The sequence below is a fragment of the Ambystoma mexicanum genome, chromosome 10 (genome assembly GCF_040938575.1).
Source record: "Ambystoma mexicanum isolate Mex_15411 chromosome 10, UKY_AmexF1_1, whole genome shotgun sequence".
Lineage (NCBI taxonomy): Eukaryota > Metazoa > Chordata > Amphibia > Caudata > Ambystomatidae > Ambystoma > Ambystoma mexicanum.
Window position 1 is genome coordinate 1,508,498,056 of NC_090932.1, and position 21,672 is coordinate 1,508,519,727.

The following is a 21,672-nucleotide window of genomic DNA, read 5'->3' on the forward strand; positions in this document are numbered from 1 at the left end:
GCGGAAAAAAACAATGAGGGACCTACACGCATGAGGGATCATGGGTACAGGGGACGTCACACTAGGGATAGTATTACTAGCACGCCCTATTTCGATGTCCATTTTCGAAAACAACAACTAATACTCTGCAGCTTCCGCTAGATGTCGGCCAATGCATAGCATGTGATCTCAGCAGATTACACAAGCATCAGAAATATTGATAAGTATGAGCATCGTGGTACCCCAACAGCCAGACACAACAACATACCTTCCCAGTGGGTCCACAACTGTATAGCTTGTGCGGAATCCCAATGATTTGTGTACCAGCGCCATAACCATAGCCGAGTATGCTGAATACAATGTGTAGTACTTGCCATCGCCCCAGCTTCTAGCGACATATTCATCCCCCTCCCCCAAGGTGAGTTTCTTGCAGCACTGCGATTCTGGCTCCATGACGTTCACAATATTGCAGTACCTTACGGGTTGTTTAGTCCCTGCACGTTCCAGCTGATGATCCTAGTCCTCATTACTTGGGTGAGGTCTGTGCAGAAAGGCATGATCCCACTCTGTGCTCGGCTGAGTGGAAAATGGGCTCTTGGCTAAGCCCCTGCGATGCAAATCTTTTTGCGGAAACAAACCAACATCCCCTACAACTGACCCCCTCTTTTCCCAACGCTCTCCCATCCCTCCACGCCCCCACCCACACTGCCCCCCCACAACCTGCAGGGCTAGACCCCTCGCCCCCACCACAAAACCCCAAATTAGAACTTCACTATGGGCTATGGCCCGGGGGCACTAGATTCAGCTTCCCAAGTGACCTACTCTGCTTAGACCTCAAAGGGAGGACATGAACAAAGAAACATGTCTTCGATATGCAGTTGGACTGCTTCATTACATTATCAGCATGAGTTTAACAAGACCCACCAGGGGTGACAACTGTTCAATCAACAGATCTCCTAGCATGACAATCAGGCGCACATGGAGCGACACCACTTCGTCCCTCCATCCAGCTGGTGTCTAATATAAATCCCTACAATTTACTTCGGTAAAGATTCAACTGCTCCAGGCTCCGTGAAGAAGTGTGTCTGCCCATTGTGCTGCACTCTCAGTCTAGATGGGTTGAATAACAAATCTCCCGATCGCGGAGCACTCTTTATGCCGCCAAGAAAGTAAGGCAGGCCTTCTGGACTGCCGGGGGGAAGTCCGGATAAAAGGACACTCTGGCATTCTCTTAAGTGAGGCCTCAGAGTTGCCTCGCTCTCCGCAGGATGGCGTTGCGGTCGCGATAATTCCGGATTCGTGCAATGATCGGGCACGGACTCTGTCCCGTCTCAGGGTCATTTGAGACACCCTGTGCACCCTGTGCGCCCTCTGCACCAAGAATTGGGATGATCGTGCCGGCCCCTGGAGCACTTCCTTGATAAAAGTGTTCCATGAAGATCTCCATGTTTTGTAGCGGAATTGACTCTGGAATCCCCACTGCTCTGATATTATTTCTTCTGGACCTTGCTTCTAAGTCCTCGTTCTTCTCCCTGATCGATTTTACCTCCCTGTGCAGGTCCCTGATTGCTTGTGCTGTTTTGTTGCCGGAGTCCTCAAGCACACTAAGCCGGGTCTCAACCTCAGAGGTTCTGCTGCTTTGTCGATGCGTTCTTGCATTGTGTCCACTTTGTAGGCCATCCCATCCAGCTTTGTATTAATGGCGGCGAAGCCCAACCTAATTTCTGCCAGCACCAGACTCAGTTCTGAGGGCGGGCCACTCTCACTCCGACCTTCTGTTCCATCATCCTGGCTCTACGTGGACAACACTGCGGTAGCTTCTTGCAACGTCACCGGCTTACCACTATCTTTGCCTAGGCTTTCCTTTGGGGTAAGCGGGACTGCTGCTCATTACCCTTCGCCATATATCTTCAGCTGGGGTTTACTACAGATGTCCCCCTGCCAAGTTCCCATGCAGAGGGGGAGCACCCCCGAGGCACAGTTCACACTGTATCTGTCCACGCCCAGTTGCCTCCGTATTATTTACAGCATCTTTTGGAGTCACCTAACGGACAACTGACGAAGCCCAGACCAACCACAAGCTCCACCACCGCCCCCTTGTCGCAGTTCTGCCTCAGGGGGCACACGCCTGCCCCGGGGGGCTCCCGGCCCGCTGCCCTAGTCTTCTATCTCTGGGCCCTCCTCTGTTCGCCAGTCACTACCCCTTGTATCAGACTTTCACTCCCGATTTTTTCAGTGCAAAGTAGGGCGATACTTATTGGGTGTTTCTTTGTATTCCCCACTGCATATCCGGTGCTGCTGACGTCACCGTGTTGCCTCCACAGAGCCCCAGGTAACTGAGCCCCTTCCCCAGTGATTTGTGGTATGCCCCGTGTGTGGTGTGTTGTCCTTCAGCGCCAGCGGAGCTTTGGGATCGCTGTATAGTCTGCGGGGTTCCCGCGTCCCTGAAAGGCTGGGGTATTCCTCACCCTGCAAGCTCCTGGGGACTGGGGGAGCCTGCGCCCCTGTGCCACTGAGGACCCTGATGTTGGACACTGTGCCGCCCTTTCCTGTGCTATATTGCTTCGCCCAGACCTTGTATTATTGCTCTCTAAAGCGACGGCTACGGCTTACGTTGTCACTGGGGAGCCGGGGTCACTATAACAGAAGCCACCAGTAGACTCGCACTATTAGCAGGAATGCGCTGGTCCCAGGGCTGTTACTAGCGAATGGCCGTGGCCGCTCCTTACCATCCAGCCCGTGCCTGGTATCGACTCCTCGGTCCTGGAGGTCTCGGTGGAGGGAAGATCGAGTGGGTGGGTGGGGGGGGCTGCAGGCTAGTTCAGGGCCCGCAGGATTCTTCATGGGCCAGTCTGGTGTTGTCAGAAATCCGGGAACCTGGTTCCGCGTTGACCCGTCGTGAAGAATATATTTCTTCCTACCAATGTGATTCTCAGGAGTACGAAAGGACAGTCTAAGAATCCAATTGATCGGAAGATGGTGTAGAGTCGTTGGGATCGTAGAGCTGAGCGGCCCGCAACTTCCCGGTAGATGATGGTTCCAGGTTCCAGCCAACGACTGCAGAATATTATACTGATTACAATCAAATACACCCCTTTCAAGAGAACACGTAACAAATCTCAACAGACTAACCTGCAGAAAACGGTTTAACCAGAAGTGTTTCATGCAAGAATGTCCTCTATACTGGGGTACTCTGGAGACCAGAAGAAGAGAAAAGACAATCAGTACCAGAGAATGAGTGGAAGAAATAATGGTAAGGAAAGGTAGGTTTCTTACCCTTTTTTCCCTGGAAGTGAACGTCCCTGGCAAAGTCCTTCTTCTTTCCTGTAGGAACAGTGTGATGGTATCTGCCCTCTGTTCGGTGGACCAAACAATCCAAGGTGTAAGAAGTCACTAGTCCAGCAACCACCTATTCCCGCCGGCACGAGGACGCCTAAAAGGTGCTCAGGAAGTCTCTAGTCCAGCACCAAGCCTGTACCCGCCGGCACGAGGACGCCTACAGCACCCTGGGGAAGGACAGGGAAGGGATTGGAGAGGGAAAAGGAAGGAAGGAAAGAACGAAGGTAAGAGGTCTCCCAAGCTTCGAGGTCCGATTTCGACAAAACCAAATCACTAGGCAAGAATAATCCATAAACAATCCGAGGTCAAGATACAAGAACAGGTAAGGATAATCCAAGAGCAATCCAGTAAACGTAATCCGAGATCAAACAAAACCACAAAATCTGAGCAAGAAAAAACCGCTGTCACTATTGGATCAGAAGCAGCGAGAAGTGGGCGCCAGATCATTAAGTACTTGAAGTACCGGCACCAAGATGGTCACGTGACCCAACACGTTTTCTATCACGTGAAAGATGCTGCGTCCACTGACGTAGTCTCCATGGCAACTTCCACGTGAGGCGTCGGGAACGCAGTTCCCGACGCAAATGTGTTCCGTGCGTAGAGCGTGGATACCGCAAGCCCGCCTTCTGTATGGTGGTATAACGGGACAGAAGCTTTTGGTGAGGATGAGACACGTGAACCGCAGGGGTGATACAAGACCTGGAACGTTTTCTGACAGGTGTCCACCTCTCCCCAGGCTTCACTCCCAGCATCAGGTTGCTGAGTTTTCACGCTGAGGCAGGCGTAGATCCTTCACTCCCCCTCTGTTGAGCCGATGTCCCCAGGCGTTCAAACTGCGCCTGCCCACTCCTCTTCCTCCACTTCGGATGGGGTCCATGCAGGGTCCGCTATAGCCAGCCGCTGCAGCAGCACCAGCCTGCTCTGTCAGAGTGGCGCTTCCCGCCGCAGGGTCGGCAACCGCACCACAGCTCCACCTCGGTTCAGAGCCCACCCGGCAATCAGCACCCGCAGCGTCCACACCTCCTCCTTATATTCTCGGTGTACCAATATTCCCAGAACTCGGGTTGCGGTATGCTGGGTCGCTCTGCAGTTTTGTGCAAGCTTTTTGGCGCTCTCAACCCCAGATGGGTCTTGTATTCGCCTCCCTTACTGAAGATCCAGCACAGAGCTCACAGAGGTACGGCCATCTTGGTCACGGGCTCTCTAGTGCCCCCCCCCACCGTAATTAGCCTCATTGAGGACAGCTGGGCTCCATCACATCAAAGAGCTACTCAAGATCTTGGACAACTTGGTCGCACTGGTGTATGGAACAGAATAAAATTCCAGTTTCAGCCTCATTAGCAGCAGTCCTGCATTTCATAGTGGAGCAAGGGCTGGCCTATAAAACCATTTATTTGTATCGGTCAGTCATATCAGCAGGGCACAAGCTAGTAGACGGCATACCGGTAGGTGAGCATCCGCTGGTGTGCGGACTGCTGAAGGGAGTGAGGCTTTCCACCCCACCTCCACCTCGTTACGCAGTGCTATGGGATGTCCACATGGACTGAATCAGTTTGTCTTGGCCTCACAAGTCTAGCCTCACCCTCAAAGTGCTAGCGGGCAAGTTGACCACGCTGTTGTGTCTGGTATCTTGAAAAAGTCTCCGATGTTAGGGCTTTGGGTCTAGATAGGAGGGTTTACGCGCCCGACAGAGTTCAATAGGTGCACCAAATGCAATTCGAGAATGGGTTCTTACCCAGCTTTCCGAGAGCACCCCAAGTTGTGAGACATTCAATGCCTCAAAGCGTATGAGGTAGTGACAGAGATACTCAGGTCTGAAGCCAGAGGTCACCTGCTGATTGCAATTAGGAAACCTCATAAGTCTGTCATCTCCCATTAATAGAATCAAGACTTTCGTCCCACTTAATATGGAAAATCATCATTACTGCTGGCTTACAATTATTTGAAAAGGAAACAATATTTCCCGGCTAACATGCCCATACAGGACCTTGGCACTTAAGATTTGCAGCTATAATTACTTCTACCTTCCGTTAGCCCTATTGAACTTTCTGTGAGCAACGCGAGGATGGTTGAGAGCGCCCAGAATGTAAGAGAAGACTGCAGAGTGAGCTGCGTTTTATTTGAACCAGGTCATTTAAGTCATCATGTCTGCTAGACAAGTGTCAAAGCATTTAGCAAATCTACAGAATTACATAAATTGCAAATTTCTTATTTTATGACTTGAATAAGCAGCCAAATAAGGCAACAAGAACCCCCAATCCACAAAAAACACTTGAAACTATTAAACATGACTCTTGTGAATGTACAAACAAATTGAGAAAGACATTGAAACATTTTAAAAATATAGCTGAATGGGAAGGTACGCCCTAAACCTTCAAGGGGGTACATATGGGATTTTAGGCAGCCTTTCTTAATACAGTTCTGTTACTATGAACCGTGGTATACAAGCACAAATTGCTCTTAACAAGAAAAGAAAAAGGATAGCTACCACCACCGTTAAAGTTAAGGTGTCTCCTATCAAAAAGAATAGTAATAAACCACAATATAACAAAATAAAGAAACCCAGTGCTGGCCAGAAAACTAATGTTGTGCTTACCTGATTTGGTGGCATTTACCACCTTATTAGATAGCACAAAAATGTCTGCAAGAAAAATAGGTCATCCAATAAGATCGGTTAGGAGTGCTCTTCAATGAAAGCTACAATTCCATCACATTCTGAAAGAGCCCAACAAGTGCAACATATTTACAGCTTTTTTTCTAGCAAGCATGGAAAGCATGACATGGGTTTGATAAGTCACATCTGAAGACCGAAGGCCGCTTAAGCAAGAAAAAAGCCTCGTAGTGTTCATGGTCCCACAAACTGCTAAATCTGCTGAATAGTACATCCGATCAAATGTGGAGTTTTTGTGCTGCATTATTTAAGAATTTCCATTTAATCTTCAACTATGAAATGTGTGCAGTAATGTGGCTCAGTGAGTCAAGCGTGCGCTACCTGCAGGTAACAAGAAGAAAGTCCAGCAGGGCCAACTTAGCCTTCCAAACGTCAAAACAAGCTACATTTAAAATGTGGTTACTAGTAACACCTACTTGTTACTGCACAACTGCAGCAGCAAACACTACATAAAAAAGGAACAAGTTAATTACCTGTAACTGTTGTCCAGCATGGGTCTGGCATGCATTCACATGCTCTTGAATATTCCCATTCAGGCTGGGAATCCTCGGTAAAGAAAAAAATCAGTTTCAGTTTCATTTCTGAACTGTCTTTCTCCTAACAACGAATCACTGAGCTCTGGGTCATCTTGCCCCCAGCCAATGACTACCCTCTACCTAAGCCACTCCTATGGCAGCCATCTTCAGATTTGGTAGCATGTAAAGTGGCAATAGGACCAAGAGAAGAGAGCCGCAGAGGGGTAGGCGGGAGGGTTCGCATGTGAATCCATGCCAGACCCATGCTGGAGAACAACAGTTACGGGTAAGTAACTTGTTCCTTCTCCAGCATGGGGTCTGGCATGGATTAAGATCATGAATGAAGAATACACAGCAGTACACACATGCACAACCACGGGAGGTGGCAAGGCTCAACATAGGCATCCCTTACGTCCTCACCAGGCTCACCTTCAAGCGTACAGGTTGCGCAGCATTGCTTGGCCGACTCTGTACTCCTCCTTAGAATCCCTGTTGACACAGTAGAATTGTGTGAAGGTGTGCGTCGACCTCCATGTCGCAGCCCTGCAGATGTCCAGCAGGGGCACACCAGACAGGATGACCAGCATCTTCTTCTCTGGGGTCTTCTCAATGGGCTGGAATGAAGACTCCCTCCTGAAAGGGAGCAATACTCTTGCCTTCGGAGGTGCGCCCTACGGGTCCGCCCCCGTGGCCTTCGAAAGGGACGCCACCACCACCTTGCTGGATGGTGGAGCCTTTGTCTGGTGTACCTGGGCCTTCACGGTCAGGAACGGTCCCTTGTCCTGCATGGCATTCGTGGTGGACGCCTTGTCATGCTTGGCCTTTTCCTTAGGGGGGTTGGAGCCTCGGTCCCCCTTCGCCTTATCCGGCAAGGGCAGCCTGGCTTTGGACTTCTCCTTGGTCGTCTCCAGGGCCACCTTGAGTTTGCCCGGATGGTCAGACTTCCTCTTGGACGAAGATCCTGTGCATTGACTGGTGACTGAAGTTGCTAGAGACGTCGGACGAGCACTGGCCACCAAGTAGCCTGCCGCACAGCACTCTCGGTGGCAGTGAACTCGGGGTGCTTCGTTTTTGGTTGAGGGCGCCCTCAAAGAAGCCCGCTCAACATTTCCGGATCCGGGAGAGGCATGCTCCTGGGACCCACCCAGTGCAGAGGCCTTAGCCTGTAGCCACTCCTTCAGCCGTCTGCGCCGATCCTTCTCCGTGCGAGTCGAGAGTTCACAGCAAAATGCACATCTTCCTCCTTGTGCGTCGGGTTCAGGCAGTAAAGGCACTGGGAAGGTTTATCGTCCATATAAACATTCCAAAGACCGTAGTCGGTACAAAGCTTGAAAAGAGTGGAAATCGTTCTCGTCCGCTATGATCCACGCGGTCTTGGCCTTGACGAAACTTCTGGAAGCCTCCATGAAGAAACACAATGAAATTCGCCCTTGAGGGGCATTGAATAATCCGCAAAACGGGTCCCCTTTAGGCAGAAGGTTGATCGATGGAGCACAGGTGCTCGATTGACCGAAAAATAGAGCGAAACTCTTCCAAAAAGCGAAAAATGCAGTAAAAGCTTGAGAGCTAAGCACAAGGACTCCCAACACTTGAACGTGCAGTAAAAATCTGAAGATGGCTGCCAGAGGAGGGGCTTAGGTAGAGGGCAATCATTGGCTGGGGGCAGTATGACCCAGAGCTCAGTGATTGGTTGTTAGGAGAAAGACAGTTCAGAAACTGATTCTCTTTACCGAAGATTCCCAGCTTGACTCGGAATAATCATGAGCATGTGAATTCATGCCAGACCCCATGCTGAAGAAGTATTATTATGAGTTTACGAAAACACATCACTCTGCGGATCCCCCACCGAAAAACCTTACATCCACACCTACAGAGTTTCTTTGCAAAATGTCTACAGCTTCATTTAAAGCAACCACTACAATTTCATACAGTCAAAAAAAAAAGAAATACTAAAACAAAAATAGTAGAAATATAGGCTGAAATAATATTCACTCCAAGAAAATCTCAACTTACTGGCTGCTGTTGCAACTGGTTGGGCAATATTAGGTGGAGGTTTAAGTTTCATTAGTTCATTAAGACTACTGTTTTTCAGCAAATCTTTTAGCTGCATCTGATCTTTTGCAGTAACAGATGTCAGTGCATTCCGTACTGCAGGTGCTGTCGTAGTTGGTCGTGTGATTGCACTGGTCTGCAGTATCTTTGCAACAGTGATGGTTTGTCTGTTGGTTACAACAGGTGTTGTTTTTGTCATTACAATTGTGTTTCCCAAAGTTGGAAGCTGGTTTATTTGATTAAGCACAAACGTTGTGGTTGATGGCGGCTGCAAAAAAAACAAAAAAGAAAGAAATATTTGGTTCATATAGCTTTCAAAAAGCAAAAGCCGAAAAACGCATCATACATGTTCAAACAAAGCTGTTAAAAATGGAATAGTAGCATATAAACATTCTCCAAAATAAAAGCACCATGGCTATTTTAACACTCAAACTTTGAATTCAGATACCAATAACTATACAGAATAGGGGTAACTGCAACATACAATATTTAGTTGCTAGGGCTTGTCCCAAAGTAGCTGAAGAAGACTCATTCGAGGAAGAGAAAGGAAGTTCTGCCGAGGCATTGCCCCTGAACCTGGAAGCAATGCTGAAATACAGCTGGGCTCTGAGCAACTCCAACTTCTTCACAAGACCCGAGAGAACCACATCAGTATACACCCCATGCTCTCAACTACGTGAGCTCTTGACTCTGAGCACAGCAAGATTCATTGCCTCCAGGACTCCTGGTTACATAGTGTTTAATTTGGAGGTCTACATTATTGGCCAGAAACATCACAAGGACTAGTAGTAGGCAGTGCTAGGACCTGCGACTGTTCAAGACCCCCAACTTGATTTCTTATTGGGCCACTGTCTGCACAGCTCCTGCCACCAGGACTGCATGTCAGATTCATCTCCTCAATCCAGCGACAGTGCAGGATCCTTGAGCGGTTCTCCACTAGTTATTTGTTTGCTTGTTAGGCGCTTATACAGGAAGCAAATACTGTTCCAAAGCGCCCACAGGGCAACAGGGAGTGGACAGGGGATGATGGACAATTAAAATTACAATACATTAAAAAAGAAAAAAAGAAAAAGAAAAAAACAATGGGGAGGAGGAAGACAAACCTACTATGCCTTGTGAGTGCTCAGAACGTGCAAGTGCAGAAGGGAGAGAGAATGGGATAGGTGCTGTGGTGCTCGTGGGTGAGCATAAGGTGAAGTGCAATGAAAGGTAAGTGCAAGCCTCCAAAGGAGGAGGGCGAGCCGAAACAAGTGGAGAGGATAGATAGCAGCTGGGTTGATATGATGCGGTAGGTCAGGGCCCCGAGGAAGCATAAGGGCCCTGCTCACCAATCAAACTACTTAGTGATTAGCAGGAGAGAGGGAGGGAAGAGGTAAAGGGGAAGGTCTTGAGGCCCTTTGGGAATTTAAGAAGGTTCTGCTCAAGACTAAAAGGGAGGGAGAGGAGATTCCAAAAAAGGGACCCTGCTAAGGAAATCGATCAACCACCTGCCCTCAGTTTAGCGAACCGCTTTACACACAAGAAATTGGTGCCAGAGGAGCGTATAGGTCTAGAGGGGGAATATTTAATAAGTAAGAGTTGCAGATAGATAGTGTGGTCCCCGGCCCCAAACAACCTTGTGGATGATTAAGAGGGATTCAAATTTGATCCGTCCAGCAACAGAGAGCAAGTGCAGACTTTGTAGGGCAGGAGAGATGCAGTCCCTAGGCTTGAGGCCAAGAATAAGTCTTGCTGCCCTATTTTGGATTAGCTGTAGGGGTCGCAGAGTGGACGAAGGTAGATTCAGCAGGAGGATATTGCAATAGTCAAGCCTATAGAGAGCCAGAGCCCATGTAACATTGAGCCTCTGGGGGAAGGCAAGAAAAGATAGAATTCCTTTGAGAAGGAAGAGCTGAAAGTGGGAATTTCTGGCAATGTTCCAAGTGTGAGGGAGGAAGGAGAGAGGAATCGAAGATGACCGAGGTTTCTGGCTTCAGAAGAGGGAGCCGGGGAGAGCCCATGGAAGTGCTAAAAAGAGTAAAGGGAAGAAGTAGGGTGCAGGGGTCCCAATAGGAAGGATCTCGGTTTTGCTGGCATTGAGGCAGAGATCACTGGAAGTGCACTAGGCATGGATGGCAGAGAGGCAGTCAGGGATGATGGAAGGTGAAAGAGCATCCGCAGGTAGTTGGAAGAAGAGTTGTGTGTTGTCAGCATAGAACTGGAAGGTGGGGGAGAAGGAAGAGATGAGGCGTGACAGCAGAGTAAGGTAGATAAAGAGCCCAGGCAATAGAATAGAGCCCTGGGGGACGCCACAGGTGGAGAAGGAAGTAGGAGAGGAGAGGGTTCCCAGCATGACTTGGGATGAGCGGTCAGTTATCAAGGAGATCAGCCAATCCAGTGCCCGCTCTGAGAAACCAAGGGCGTCACTGAGCCTTTCTATGTGGATGGAGTGGTTGACTGTGTCAAATGCAGAGGAGAGATCAAGAAGGATGAGGACAGAAGGGGAGTTGGAATCAAGGGATGCAAGCAGTTCTTCACTGGTGTTCAGAAGAGCAGTATTTGTGCCTCTGGATGCTCGGAATCCTGATGGCCATGGAGACCGCCAACAAGTTCAGTGTTAGAGTCAAGTTGGGGCAAGGCCAACTTCTGAAGCAGATTCCCCAGGCAGGGAGTGATGGAAATGGGCGATAGTTGGCTGGCGGGTCTGAAGTTTATTTTTATTTAAAGGAGGGGGCGCAAAAGGGAGTGCTTGAGGAAGGATGGAAAAGAACCAGTAGCCAAGGAGTGGGCACAGAGATCAGCAAGTGCAGGGGCGAGAGAGCAAATGTTGTCCTTGATGGTTCTGGATGAGCAAGGGGCAACCTGTCTGTTGCATTAAATAACCTTGGAACATAGGAAACCACTGGGCATGCACTCCCCACAACCCCCAAGTTCTGCTGGGGCTCTGCCTTAATGACAACTTCTTTTCCCCATAACCACAGAGCTTTCTTTGTGTTTATCTCATTGGTAAATAAACAAAATAATCTGATTTTCCCTAAATTCCAAAAACCCGATCCCAGAAACAGATCAAATGCAATAGATTTCATGAAAATGTAAAGGACTTCAGTGGAGGTCACTTCCCTAAAGACTCTAAACACTAAAGAGCTATCTAATACACTGTTTTTCTCTCGCACTAACCTACACGAAGATATTTCTTACAAAAGGAACAGTAGCAAAGTAATTAGCACAACCACTGTGACAAACATATTTTCCCTTAATCCCTTGCATCACACAACAATGAAACATGTGCACCAAAGTGGAGACAATTCTTTCACCTTCCCAATAGATGGCAACCTGGACAGCAGGATCTCATAACCAGAGCCAAACAAGGAAATCAAATGGTGAAATCAAAAAGCGGATCCAAGATCGCTCGCTTCACAGCATCATCCCATGTTAGTAATTAAAATTGTGCGTGGGCCAAAAACTGGTGAGCTGAGGTGAGGCATGTGTTTTGGGCAAATTGCGAGACAAACATTACGAGATGTAAAGAGGGGATGTGCAGCAGGGGAATCTGGGAGTTCATTCAAAGCCTTCGACCAGTCGACGCTGTAGAATCTCTTGAAGGTGTGCGTGGACCTCCACGTAGCAGCCCTGCAGATGTCGAGCAGGGTCACACCAGACAGGAAAGCCGTCGCAACTCATACCCTCCACACTCTAGGGCTGCAGGAGCCAAGCCCTCAGGTTCAGCGATCCTGGGTCGTGAACAACTGGCAGCTTGACCGGAGGCAATGCTTACAGGCTGAAAAGGTCCGGGTACCAAATCTGCCTCGGCCACGCCGGGGCGAGGAGTATGATCCTGCATTGACACTGAGTGTGTGGATGACTCCTAGCAGGAGAGGGAACGCGTACATAAACAGCCCTTCCCATGGGAAGGAGAACACGTCCCCAATGCTCGCCATTTGGTGTAATCTGCTGGCATTTGGAGTTCGCCGATGTCGCAAACAGGTCGTTCTGGGGCCTGCCTCACTTGACAAAGAGACGGTCCTTCCGAAGTTGCCACTCGTGGCAGGAGAACATCCCTTGTCTGACGACCCAGCACCACAAGTCATGCGCTTCCTTGGAGAGCGAGTGCTCCCATGTTTCCAGAACATGGTGGTGTGTCTGAAGATCCTCACCATCTTGCCATTCAGAGACGGAAGGAACAACTTGAGGGCCTAGAACACTGTCCGTAGCTCCAGGATGTTGATATGGCAGCCACAGGCCTCTTGAGTGTAGACGCCCGGGTGGGCTCCGCAGCTCTCCAGGGAAGTGTCTGTGTTGACAGTCTCATGTATGGGGGTTTTTGGAATACCGTGCCCTGGGCAATGTTGGAGCAGACGCCTCAACATCGTATCGCAAAGCAGAATTGAGAGAGAACTTGTCCGTGAAGCTTCCGAACACCTGAATCCAGTGTGCATCCAGGAATTCCTGTAAGGGGATTGGGGGGGTGGGAGGGGGCCTTGCATTTGCAACCTGCAGAGCCGGACGAGGTATATGCAGGACAACATCATGCCCAGTAATGGCTTGATGGCCCGCACCGTGGCCGTCTTCGTCGACGACCACTTTTGCACCTTACCTTCAATGGCTGCTATCCTCTCCTCTGAGGGCACAACATGGTTTGGAGTCTGGCACCTAGGAACAGAGCGTTCGGCAATGGCGTTCAGCAGGACTTTGGAAAGTTGACGAGAATCCCAGAACCATCAGTAACCGGACAGTCTTCTCCATGTGCTCGCCGGCCAGCTCCCTGTAGCAGGCGCAAATCAACCAGTCGTCCAGGTATGGGTATAAGTGTATACCCTGTAGATGTAGATGGGTTGCCAACGGAGCCAGCCACTTCGTGAACACCCTGGGGGCCGAATTCAAGCCGAAAGGTAGAGCCTTGAACTGGTAGTGCTTTCCCTGCACTACGAAGCGTAGAAACTTTTGATGTTTCTTGTGAATGGGGACATGGAAATAGGCGTCCTCCAGGTCCAACGACGTCAAGTAGTCTTTTTCCAGTTGGCCGAGCATGTGTTGCAACGTGACCATCCTGAACTTTTGGGACTTTAGATATTTGTGGAGATGTTGTAGGTCTAGGATGGGCCTCCAGAACGCCTCTCTGTTTTGATGGCCTGGAGAGACTGGTCTACGACCTTCCCAAATAGGTTCTCTCTGTCGAAGGGCATGTCCAGAACCTTCGCCTGGACTTCCTGATGGAAATTAGTGGCCTTCATCCAGCCTTGGTGACAAAGGCAGTCACCGCTCCACATTTGCCGGATCCCCGTGTCGGTGACGTCCAATGCCACTGTGATGGCGTGATCAGACGCCACTTCTCCTTCCTGGAAGAAAGCAATTGCCTCCATCTTCCTATCGTCCGTGAGGAACTGCAGAATAGGCCCCACCTTGTACCACAATTCCATGTCGTACCTGGCCAGGATCGCCAGTGCGTGGATTACCTTGATAGTGGATGCTGCAGTGTATATCACCTTTCCCAAGGTGTCCATCCTCTTCCCCTCACTGTCCGGAGGGAGCAAAGACGACAAAGAGGCCGACCATTTCCTCGCAGCCGCCGATCCCACCAAATCCGGCGATGGATGCAACCTTAGGCACTTGGGTGCAGAGTCCGGCACTCTATATTTCATCTCAAGCCTTTCTTTCCAGTTTGGCTGGAGCCGTGCAAGGGTTCTTCATGAGGGGCGGGCCCTCTTCACAAACATCGTCCAGAAGGGGCACTGCCATGATAGTCTTCCTTTTGGCCTCACGCTGCTGGTACAAGAAGCCCTCCTTCTTGGTTTCCTGCGGCACCAGCTGGAATAGCTTGGTGGCTCTGGATATCATGGAGTGGAATGATCCCACTTCATCTGGTGGGGACATCCTATGTGGAGCATCCAAATTTGGAGATTCACTTTCCGCTGAGACGATTTCCTTGTTCACCGTCGTGGCCGTACCAGTCCCCGTACCAGTGTTTGGGTCTGCTGGGGAAGAAGGAACCAGACATGGTGGTGGAGGTTGAAATAGGGGCTTTGGATGACACTTTTTCTTCTTCGCCGGAGGCTGATCGGGGACCACAGGTACTGGAGCCTGAGGTATCTTCATCCGAATCGGAAACCAACGTTTGTAGAGTCAACAGAATATCTAAGGAAACGTCCCTCGGCTGAGCAGGCAGACCAGGAAAACTAGGCCCTGCGCCATCGTCCTCTTCAACGTCCTCGTGGACCATGTAAGGACTCCTGATCCTAGTCCGTGGACGAGACCTCCATTGCTTGGGCAACGGCCTGGGAGGGCCATTTCGGGGGCCTCCTCACCCCTCGGATCCTGGACTTGTCTTGGTCCCCTATGGATGAGGACCCTTAAAGGACTTAGAAGATGGCTCCTCAGCAAGCTTGTCCTGGGTGAGGCATGACCCTGCACGGAGCATGGGTCAGAGGCCTTGGCGGTAAGCCATGCTGCCAGCCTACTGTACCTGGCCCTCCATGTTTTCTTAAAAAAGAAAACAGAGGCAAATCTCGCACTCTACCTCCTTGTGGTCTGCGTGCAAACAGTAGAGGAATTGTAGGCGTTTGTCCTCCACAAACGCATTCCGCAGTCCGCATTTGATGCAGGGCCTGAAGAGGACCTTCCCTTCTCCTCCGTCATGTCGAAGGGTGCGAAATAGGCCCAAATGCCTTGTTGAATCTTAGATGATCCTTGAGGGGCATGGAACTTCAACCACGGGTCCGCGATGTCGGCAGATGAAGAAAAAAGCCCATAGGCTTTTTAAAAAAACAAAAATAGAACTTTTTCGATCAAAAACATGGAAAAAAATGTACAAATAGTTCATGAGCGCACACTCGAGGACTTCAAAACATGAAGCGTGCTGTAAAATTCTGAAGAAGGCTGCCAGAGGAGGAGTTTAAGGCGGGGACTGTCATTGGATGGGGCAGTATGACCTAGAGGACAGTGATGGGTTTAGATGAGAGGAACAAGTTACTTCTTACCTTGTAACGTTCTTTCGACGGGATGTTCCTCCGACGTATTCCTTATCTTTGATAATACGTTTCCAGCTTGCTGGCCTCGGAAATTTTTTCTCAGTAGAGGACGCTGCGCGTCGTCGTCCGCCGAGTCGATGTCCCTCGACGGCCACTGTATCGGCGCTGACGTCACCATGCCCATAAATAGTCACGCGCCGCGTCCGTTGCTCAGTTCCGTTTTGTAGCATAAGAAAAGTCATGCCTGAATTTTTTATTGACCTTGAAGGAGCGCAAGCTGCAACCACAAGGGAAGTGTTACTGCGGGGATGGATGGGAGGGGCGATAAGGAATACGTCGGAGGAACATCCCGTCGAAAGAACGTTACAAGGTAAGAAGTAACTTGTTCTTCGAAGGGAGTGTGTCCTCCGACGTATTCCTTATCTTTGATAGACTCCCATAGCAGTGGCATGTAATTGGAGGTGGGAGTAAGAATGTTATGTATCCCTTTAGAGATGGACCGAATGTAATACGGCCTTGCCAAATCTGGTCTCTTGACTAGTGGAGGAATCCAGGTTGTAAAATTTTGTGAATGTATGTGCGGACGACCATGTGGCAGCCGCACATATGTCTCTGACCGGTACCCCTCTTTGGAGAGCGGAAGAGGCTGCGATACCCCTGGTTGAATGAGCCCTAAGATTTTGGGGTGGCTCTTTCCCTGCCAGTTTGTAACATTCCAAAATGGCCAAAATTATCCACCTGGAAATGGTTTGTTTTGTTATGGTTAGTCCCAACTTGTGACCTGTGTATCCTACAAACAGTTGGTCTGCTTGCCTGATCCTAGCCATTCTGCTGATGTAAAAGCTTAGAGTTCACCTTGGGCCCAGCCTATGTAGCCTTTCTTCCTCTTTCCCCGGATGGGGAGGAGGGTAGAACGAAGGTAAGGTAATTTTTTGAGTAATATGAAATTCAGAAACCACCTTCGGGAGGAAATTAGGCTTCACCTGTAGGACAACTTTGTCCTTGTGGAAAATTGTATGTGGGGTTTTACAGGAGAGAGCTTGTAGCTCGCTCAACCTCCTAGCAGATGTTAGTGCAACCAATAGGACAGTTTTAAGCGTGGGAAATCTCAGTGAACAAGAGTGAAGTGGTTCGAATGGAGTGCCCATTAGGAAGTTTAAGACTAAGTTAAAGTCCCATAAGGGAACTTGGAATTTTTTTGGAGGATAAACATTAGTTAATCCTTTGAGAAATTGTATCACTAGAGGTAGTTTGAAATACAATGGTTCCTCCGCAGAGCGCTTGAAGATTGAAAGCGCTGCGAGATAGCCTTTTACAGTGCCAACTTGAAGGCCTGAGTTTGCCAAGTAGAGTAGAAACGATAACACTGTTGGTGTACCACATGAAAAAGGGTCGATATTCTCTTCCCTACACCAGCTGCAAAATTTGTTCCAACGGTAGCGGTATAAAGACTTTGGTGCTGGCCTCCTGGCCGAAAGCAACACCTCCATGACGTCATCAGGGAGATCCCAATCCTTGTACCTCACCCTTTCAGAAGCCAAGCGTGAAGGTTGAGGGTTCTGGTGTCTGGATGGAGAACCTGACCTCCCTTCTGCGAGAGAAGATTCTCTTTGAGTGGAAGACGGATTGGAGGGCAGATGGACATATCTAGAAGGTCCGGATACCACGTTCTCCTGGCCCAGTCCGGGGCAATTAGGATCATGGTTTTCCGAAATCTTCTCAACCTCCTGATCATTTGAGGAATAACAGGGACTGGTGGAAATGCGTAAAGCAGTGGAAACTTCCAGTCCACTACAAAAGCTTCTCCTAGAGCTCCTCTCGAGGGAAATTCCCTTGAACAGAACAGATAGCACTTCCTGTTGGTGCTTGTGGCGAACAGATCCACTTGAGGGGTTCCCCAAAGGGCGAAGATCTCTTGAAGGACTTCCTGAGCTAAATCCCACTCGTGGGAGACTGTGCTATGCCTGCTCAGAGCGTCCACTGTCAAGTTCTTCTCTCCGGCTAGGTGGACTGGCGATAGAGAGATTCCTTCCCGAATTGCCCAAAACCAGAGCTGCATTGCCTCTCTGCACAGTGGCAGTGACCCTACGCCTCCTCTTTTGTTGAGGTAGTGCATGGCCACCGTGTTGTCCGTCATTATCAGGACATTTCTCCCCTGTACTGACGGCAGGAAAGCTGTCAGCGCTAGTCTGATCGCTCTCAGCTCTAATAGGTTGATGTGTAGTCTAGAATCCGATGGAGACCAACGACCGCTGATGGTCAAGTCGTTGGCATGGGCTCCCCACCCCGTGAGTGAGGCGTCTGTAACTACTGTTATCTCCGGCCATGGTTGCCAAAACAGTTCTCCTTTCAAGATGTTCTCTGGATAGGCCCACCATTGAAGGTCGCAGGCTACTTTGTCCGGAATCCGGAGGAGATCTGTCATTCTCCCTGAGAATTGCGACCACTGAATTATCAGTGCCCACTGAAAAGATCTCATTCTCAGGCGAGCCTCTGGCACAGGAAAGATGCAGGATGCCATGAGGCCGAGCAACATCAAAAAGTCGAAGGCTGGGAGGCATTGGGCATTTTGAAACTTGTTGACCATCTGCAGAATATCTTGAGCCCTCACCTCTGGTGGCGAGGCTTTTCCCAGGCAAGTGTCCAGGACCGCTCCAATGAACTGGAGTCTCTGTGATGGTATCATCTGTGACTTCTTTAAATTGAGGGAGAAGCCCAGTTTGTGAAGGGAGTGGCGGACATAATCTAGCTGGATCTGAGCTTGTTCCGAAGTTACAGCCCTGATCAGCCAATCGTCCAGGTAGGGGTAGACGTGGATCCCTTCCCTCCTTAGACTCGCAGCCACTACCGACATTAGCTTGGTGAAGACCCTTGGGGCGGAGGTCAGCCCAAATGGCAGAACTCGAAATTGATAATGAGAGTCGCCAATTGCGAACCTCAGGTATTTCCTGTGTTTGGGATGGATTGGCACATGGAAATAAGCATCCTGAAGGTCCAGAGTCCTGGAGCTGGAGGGCCTTACGGATCTGAGAGAGAGTTAGCATCTTGAACTTGTCCTTCCTGAGGAACGTGTTCAATTCTCGCAAGTCCAGGATGGGTCTTAGTCCTCCGTCCTTCTTTGGTATGAGAAAAGGGGGAGGGGGGGGGAGAACCAGCCCTTGTTCCTGTCCGCTACAGGTACCGGTTCTATGGCTACTTTCTCTAGCAGGTCTATAATTTCCTGCAAGAGGAGCGGATCTGGAACTTTTAGAGAGCTGTTCCCCGGTGGATGACTCGAAGGGATGTGTAGAAAGGGTAGGCAGTAACCCTGGGCAACGCAACTGTCTCCAATGCCCAAGCATCTGACGTTATAGCCTGCCATTTAGTCAGATGGTGAGTTAACCTGCCCCCTACAGGCGTCTTGTGTGGAAAGACCTCAGAGTGGTTTGGGGGCGGCTGATGCAGATGCTGAGGGTAAAGAGGCACCTGCTGCTACTGCGGCCTTAGTATCTTTGACCCGTCCACCTCGGGTGGATCTCCTTTGGCCTCTTTGAGCCAGCTGTCCTCTGCCTTTCCCAAATGTGGAATAATAGCGAAAGGACTTTCCTCTCCCAGAGGTTCCTGAGGGGCGAAAAGGAGTTTGGCGGATAGCAGCTCCTAAAGATTTTGCTGCTGCTTTAGATGTCTGCAGCTTTTCCAGACTGTCATCAGCCTTTTTTGAGCCGTCAAAGGGCATATTCAAAAGTCTGGCCTGTACATCTGGAGCAAAGCCAGACTTTCGCAACCACGCATGCCTGCAGATTGTTGTACTTGCCGCCATGGCCCTGCTGATACTGTCAGCGGAATCGATGCCAGTTTGAAGTGACTCGCACATGGCATCTTTGCCATCTTTAATAATGTTAAGGAAGGCTTCCTTTTCCTCTCCTTCGGGTATGCAGTCAGCCGCTGATGAAGCACACTCCCACAGTGTGTGACTGAACCTGGCGAGTGTACAGGTGGCGTTGATGGACTTCAACGCCATACTACAAGCAGAGAAGACTTTCTTTGCCATAGAATCGTACCTCTTGTCATCTCTATCCTGTGGGACAGTAGGGTAAGCGGTCCTGCTGCTTGATGAAGTTGCCGCTTGGACCACAAGCCTCTCTGGAGTCTTCAGCGTCAGCTACCCTATACTTGGCTGATAATCTTTTATTGACAGCAGGGATAACTTCAGGAGTTTCCCAGTTAGATGCAATTTTTCTTTGTAAAGCTGTGTGGAAGGGGACCACAGGATCCTCCTGTGGACCTTTGTCTAATATGTCTGTCAGGTCACCCTGTAGAAAAACAGGCGAGGGCGCAGACCAACCCATGAATTCAATAATTCTTGCCATCAGGGTTCTATAGGGTGTTTCGGCATGTTCCCCTTGTTCTGGCTTAACAAAATCCACTTCTGGGGAAGTGTTCAGCCCACTTGCCTCATGTAATGACTCCTGTAGGTCTTTCAACCTTCTTTCCTCAGAGGTGAAATCCTCTGAAACAGGTAGTGTAGTCCTCTGCAACTCGAAGGTTTCCTGGTCAGAATCTTCCCTTTCTTCATAAATTGAAGGTAATCCAGGGTACTCTGATCTCTGAAATGGTATAAAACCCATTTCTAAGGCAGAAGGAGCCAAATTCGTCATTATTGGGCGGGAAAACGTCGATGTCGTCGACACCGATGTGACAGGCTTTGAAGGCGCCGAAAAGGGCGTCGAGAAAACCGGAAGAGGCCTTGAAGAACTCGAGAGGATCGGGATCCTACTCGAGGACATAGACGAGATTTCGGTGTCGTGCCGGAGGCTCTTGGAATCACCGTTGGCTGTGGAGTAGCCGTGGTCTTCTCTTTCATCGGCCTCGATGTCGGCGTCGACGTCGAGTCGATCAACCGATGTGTCGAAGAACCCTTCGACAACGGCGTCAATGGCGCCGATCAATGCTTCGAAGGGATCCTCGACGATGAAGACGGTGCCTTGTTACCCGATGGCCCGTGGCGCTCTCGGGTAGAATGTTTTGCCGGGTACTGCGACTCGCAGCGTTTTGATTTTTGGGGTTTTTCACCCGGGGTATCACCCTCAGCTGTCTTCGAGGGGGACGAGGCCGCTTTCTCGAAGACTTTGAACATTTTCCTCCTGAATTCCACCCACTCAGCCTGAGAGCTGTGTTTTGTGGGGCAGGAGACCCTTTCTGGGGAAACAGAAGACGAGGAAGGGGATCTCTTCTTTGAGTGTCTTGATCTCGATGAATGGTGGGAGCGACTTCGAGATCTAGAATGGGAATGTTTGACGGCGAGGAGACGAATGTCTCGACCGAAGAAACTTTCGAGGAGGTTTTGACTGACTTACCTCTCTCGAGCTTCCCCTTGCGCTCCTTCAAGGCTTTCGCCGTCATCGACATGCAGTCCTCACTCTCCCAACAATGGTGCTCGGCTCCCAAGCACCACAAGCAGATCCTGTGTGGATCCGTTATTGACATTTTTTTTACCGCAGTCTCGACATTTTTTTAAGCCGGATCGCGGCGTTGTCGGTTCCGATGAAGATGCCATCGAGAACGAGTTGGTATATTTCGAGTAGATGTAGATTCGTTATCTGACTGAACTGAGCAACGATGTTCCGAGGCCCCACGAAGCACGGAAAAATGGAACTGAACAACGGACGCCGCGCGTGGCTATTTATGGGCATGGTGATGTCGGCGCCGATATGGTGGCCGTCGAGGGACATCGACTCGGCGGACGTCGACGCGCTGCGCCCTCTACAGAGAAAAAATTTCCGAGGCCAGCAAGCTGGAAACGTATTATCAAAGATAAGGAATACGTCGGAGGACACAAATACAGTTTGTAAGTGAAAGTGAACCTTTTTCCTTTTACTGAGGATTCTGAGCAGGATGACTAAACATATTGATGAGCATGTGAATCCATGCCAGACCCCGCGCCTTGAAACACTGGTCTTTAGGCGTGTTATAAATGCCTTATATCATGCTGGAGAAAGAAGGTTTCCCAGCACTCCAACCAGTTGCTGGTGGGGATGCGAGGATAGGGGGCTGTGAGCTTGTTAGGGAGAATGTTCATTTCTGTGCCAATTCCCTTTAGCCTTGGAAACCCCCAGCTCATGCTGGCTTTTTAATGTTGACTCCTGAGCAGGTGGAACTTTCTCACTCATGTGTTTTCCCTGACTACAATGTT

At 49.8% G+C, this 21,672-nt stretch overlaps 1 protein-coding gene across 4 annotated transcripts in view; it reads right to left on the reverse strand.

Moving 5' to 3' along the window:
- SBNO1 (strawberry notch homolog 1) overlaps positions 1–21,672 on the reverse strand; it is a 2,127,865-nt gene that overhangs the window by 1,883,868 nt on the left and 222,325 nt on the right. For 3 of the 4 annotated variants that reach the window (XM_069619669.1, XM_069619667.1, XM_069619668.1), the window contains exons 3-4: positions 8,518–8,824; positions 5,915–5,959 (exon numbers count right to left, since the gene is read on the reverse strand). In XM_069619669.1, the coding sequence (XP_069475770.1) occupies positions 5,915–5,959; positions 8,518–8,824 (352 nt within the window). The remainder of the gene's footprint in view (positions 1–5,914; positions 5,960–8,517; positions 8,825–21,672) is intronic. The other variant, XM_069619670.1, reaches the window with a different exon arrangement.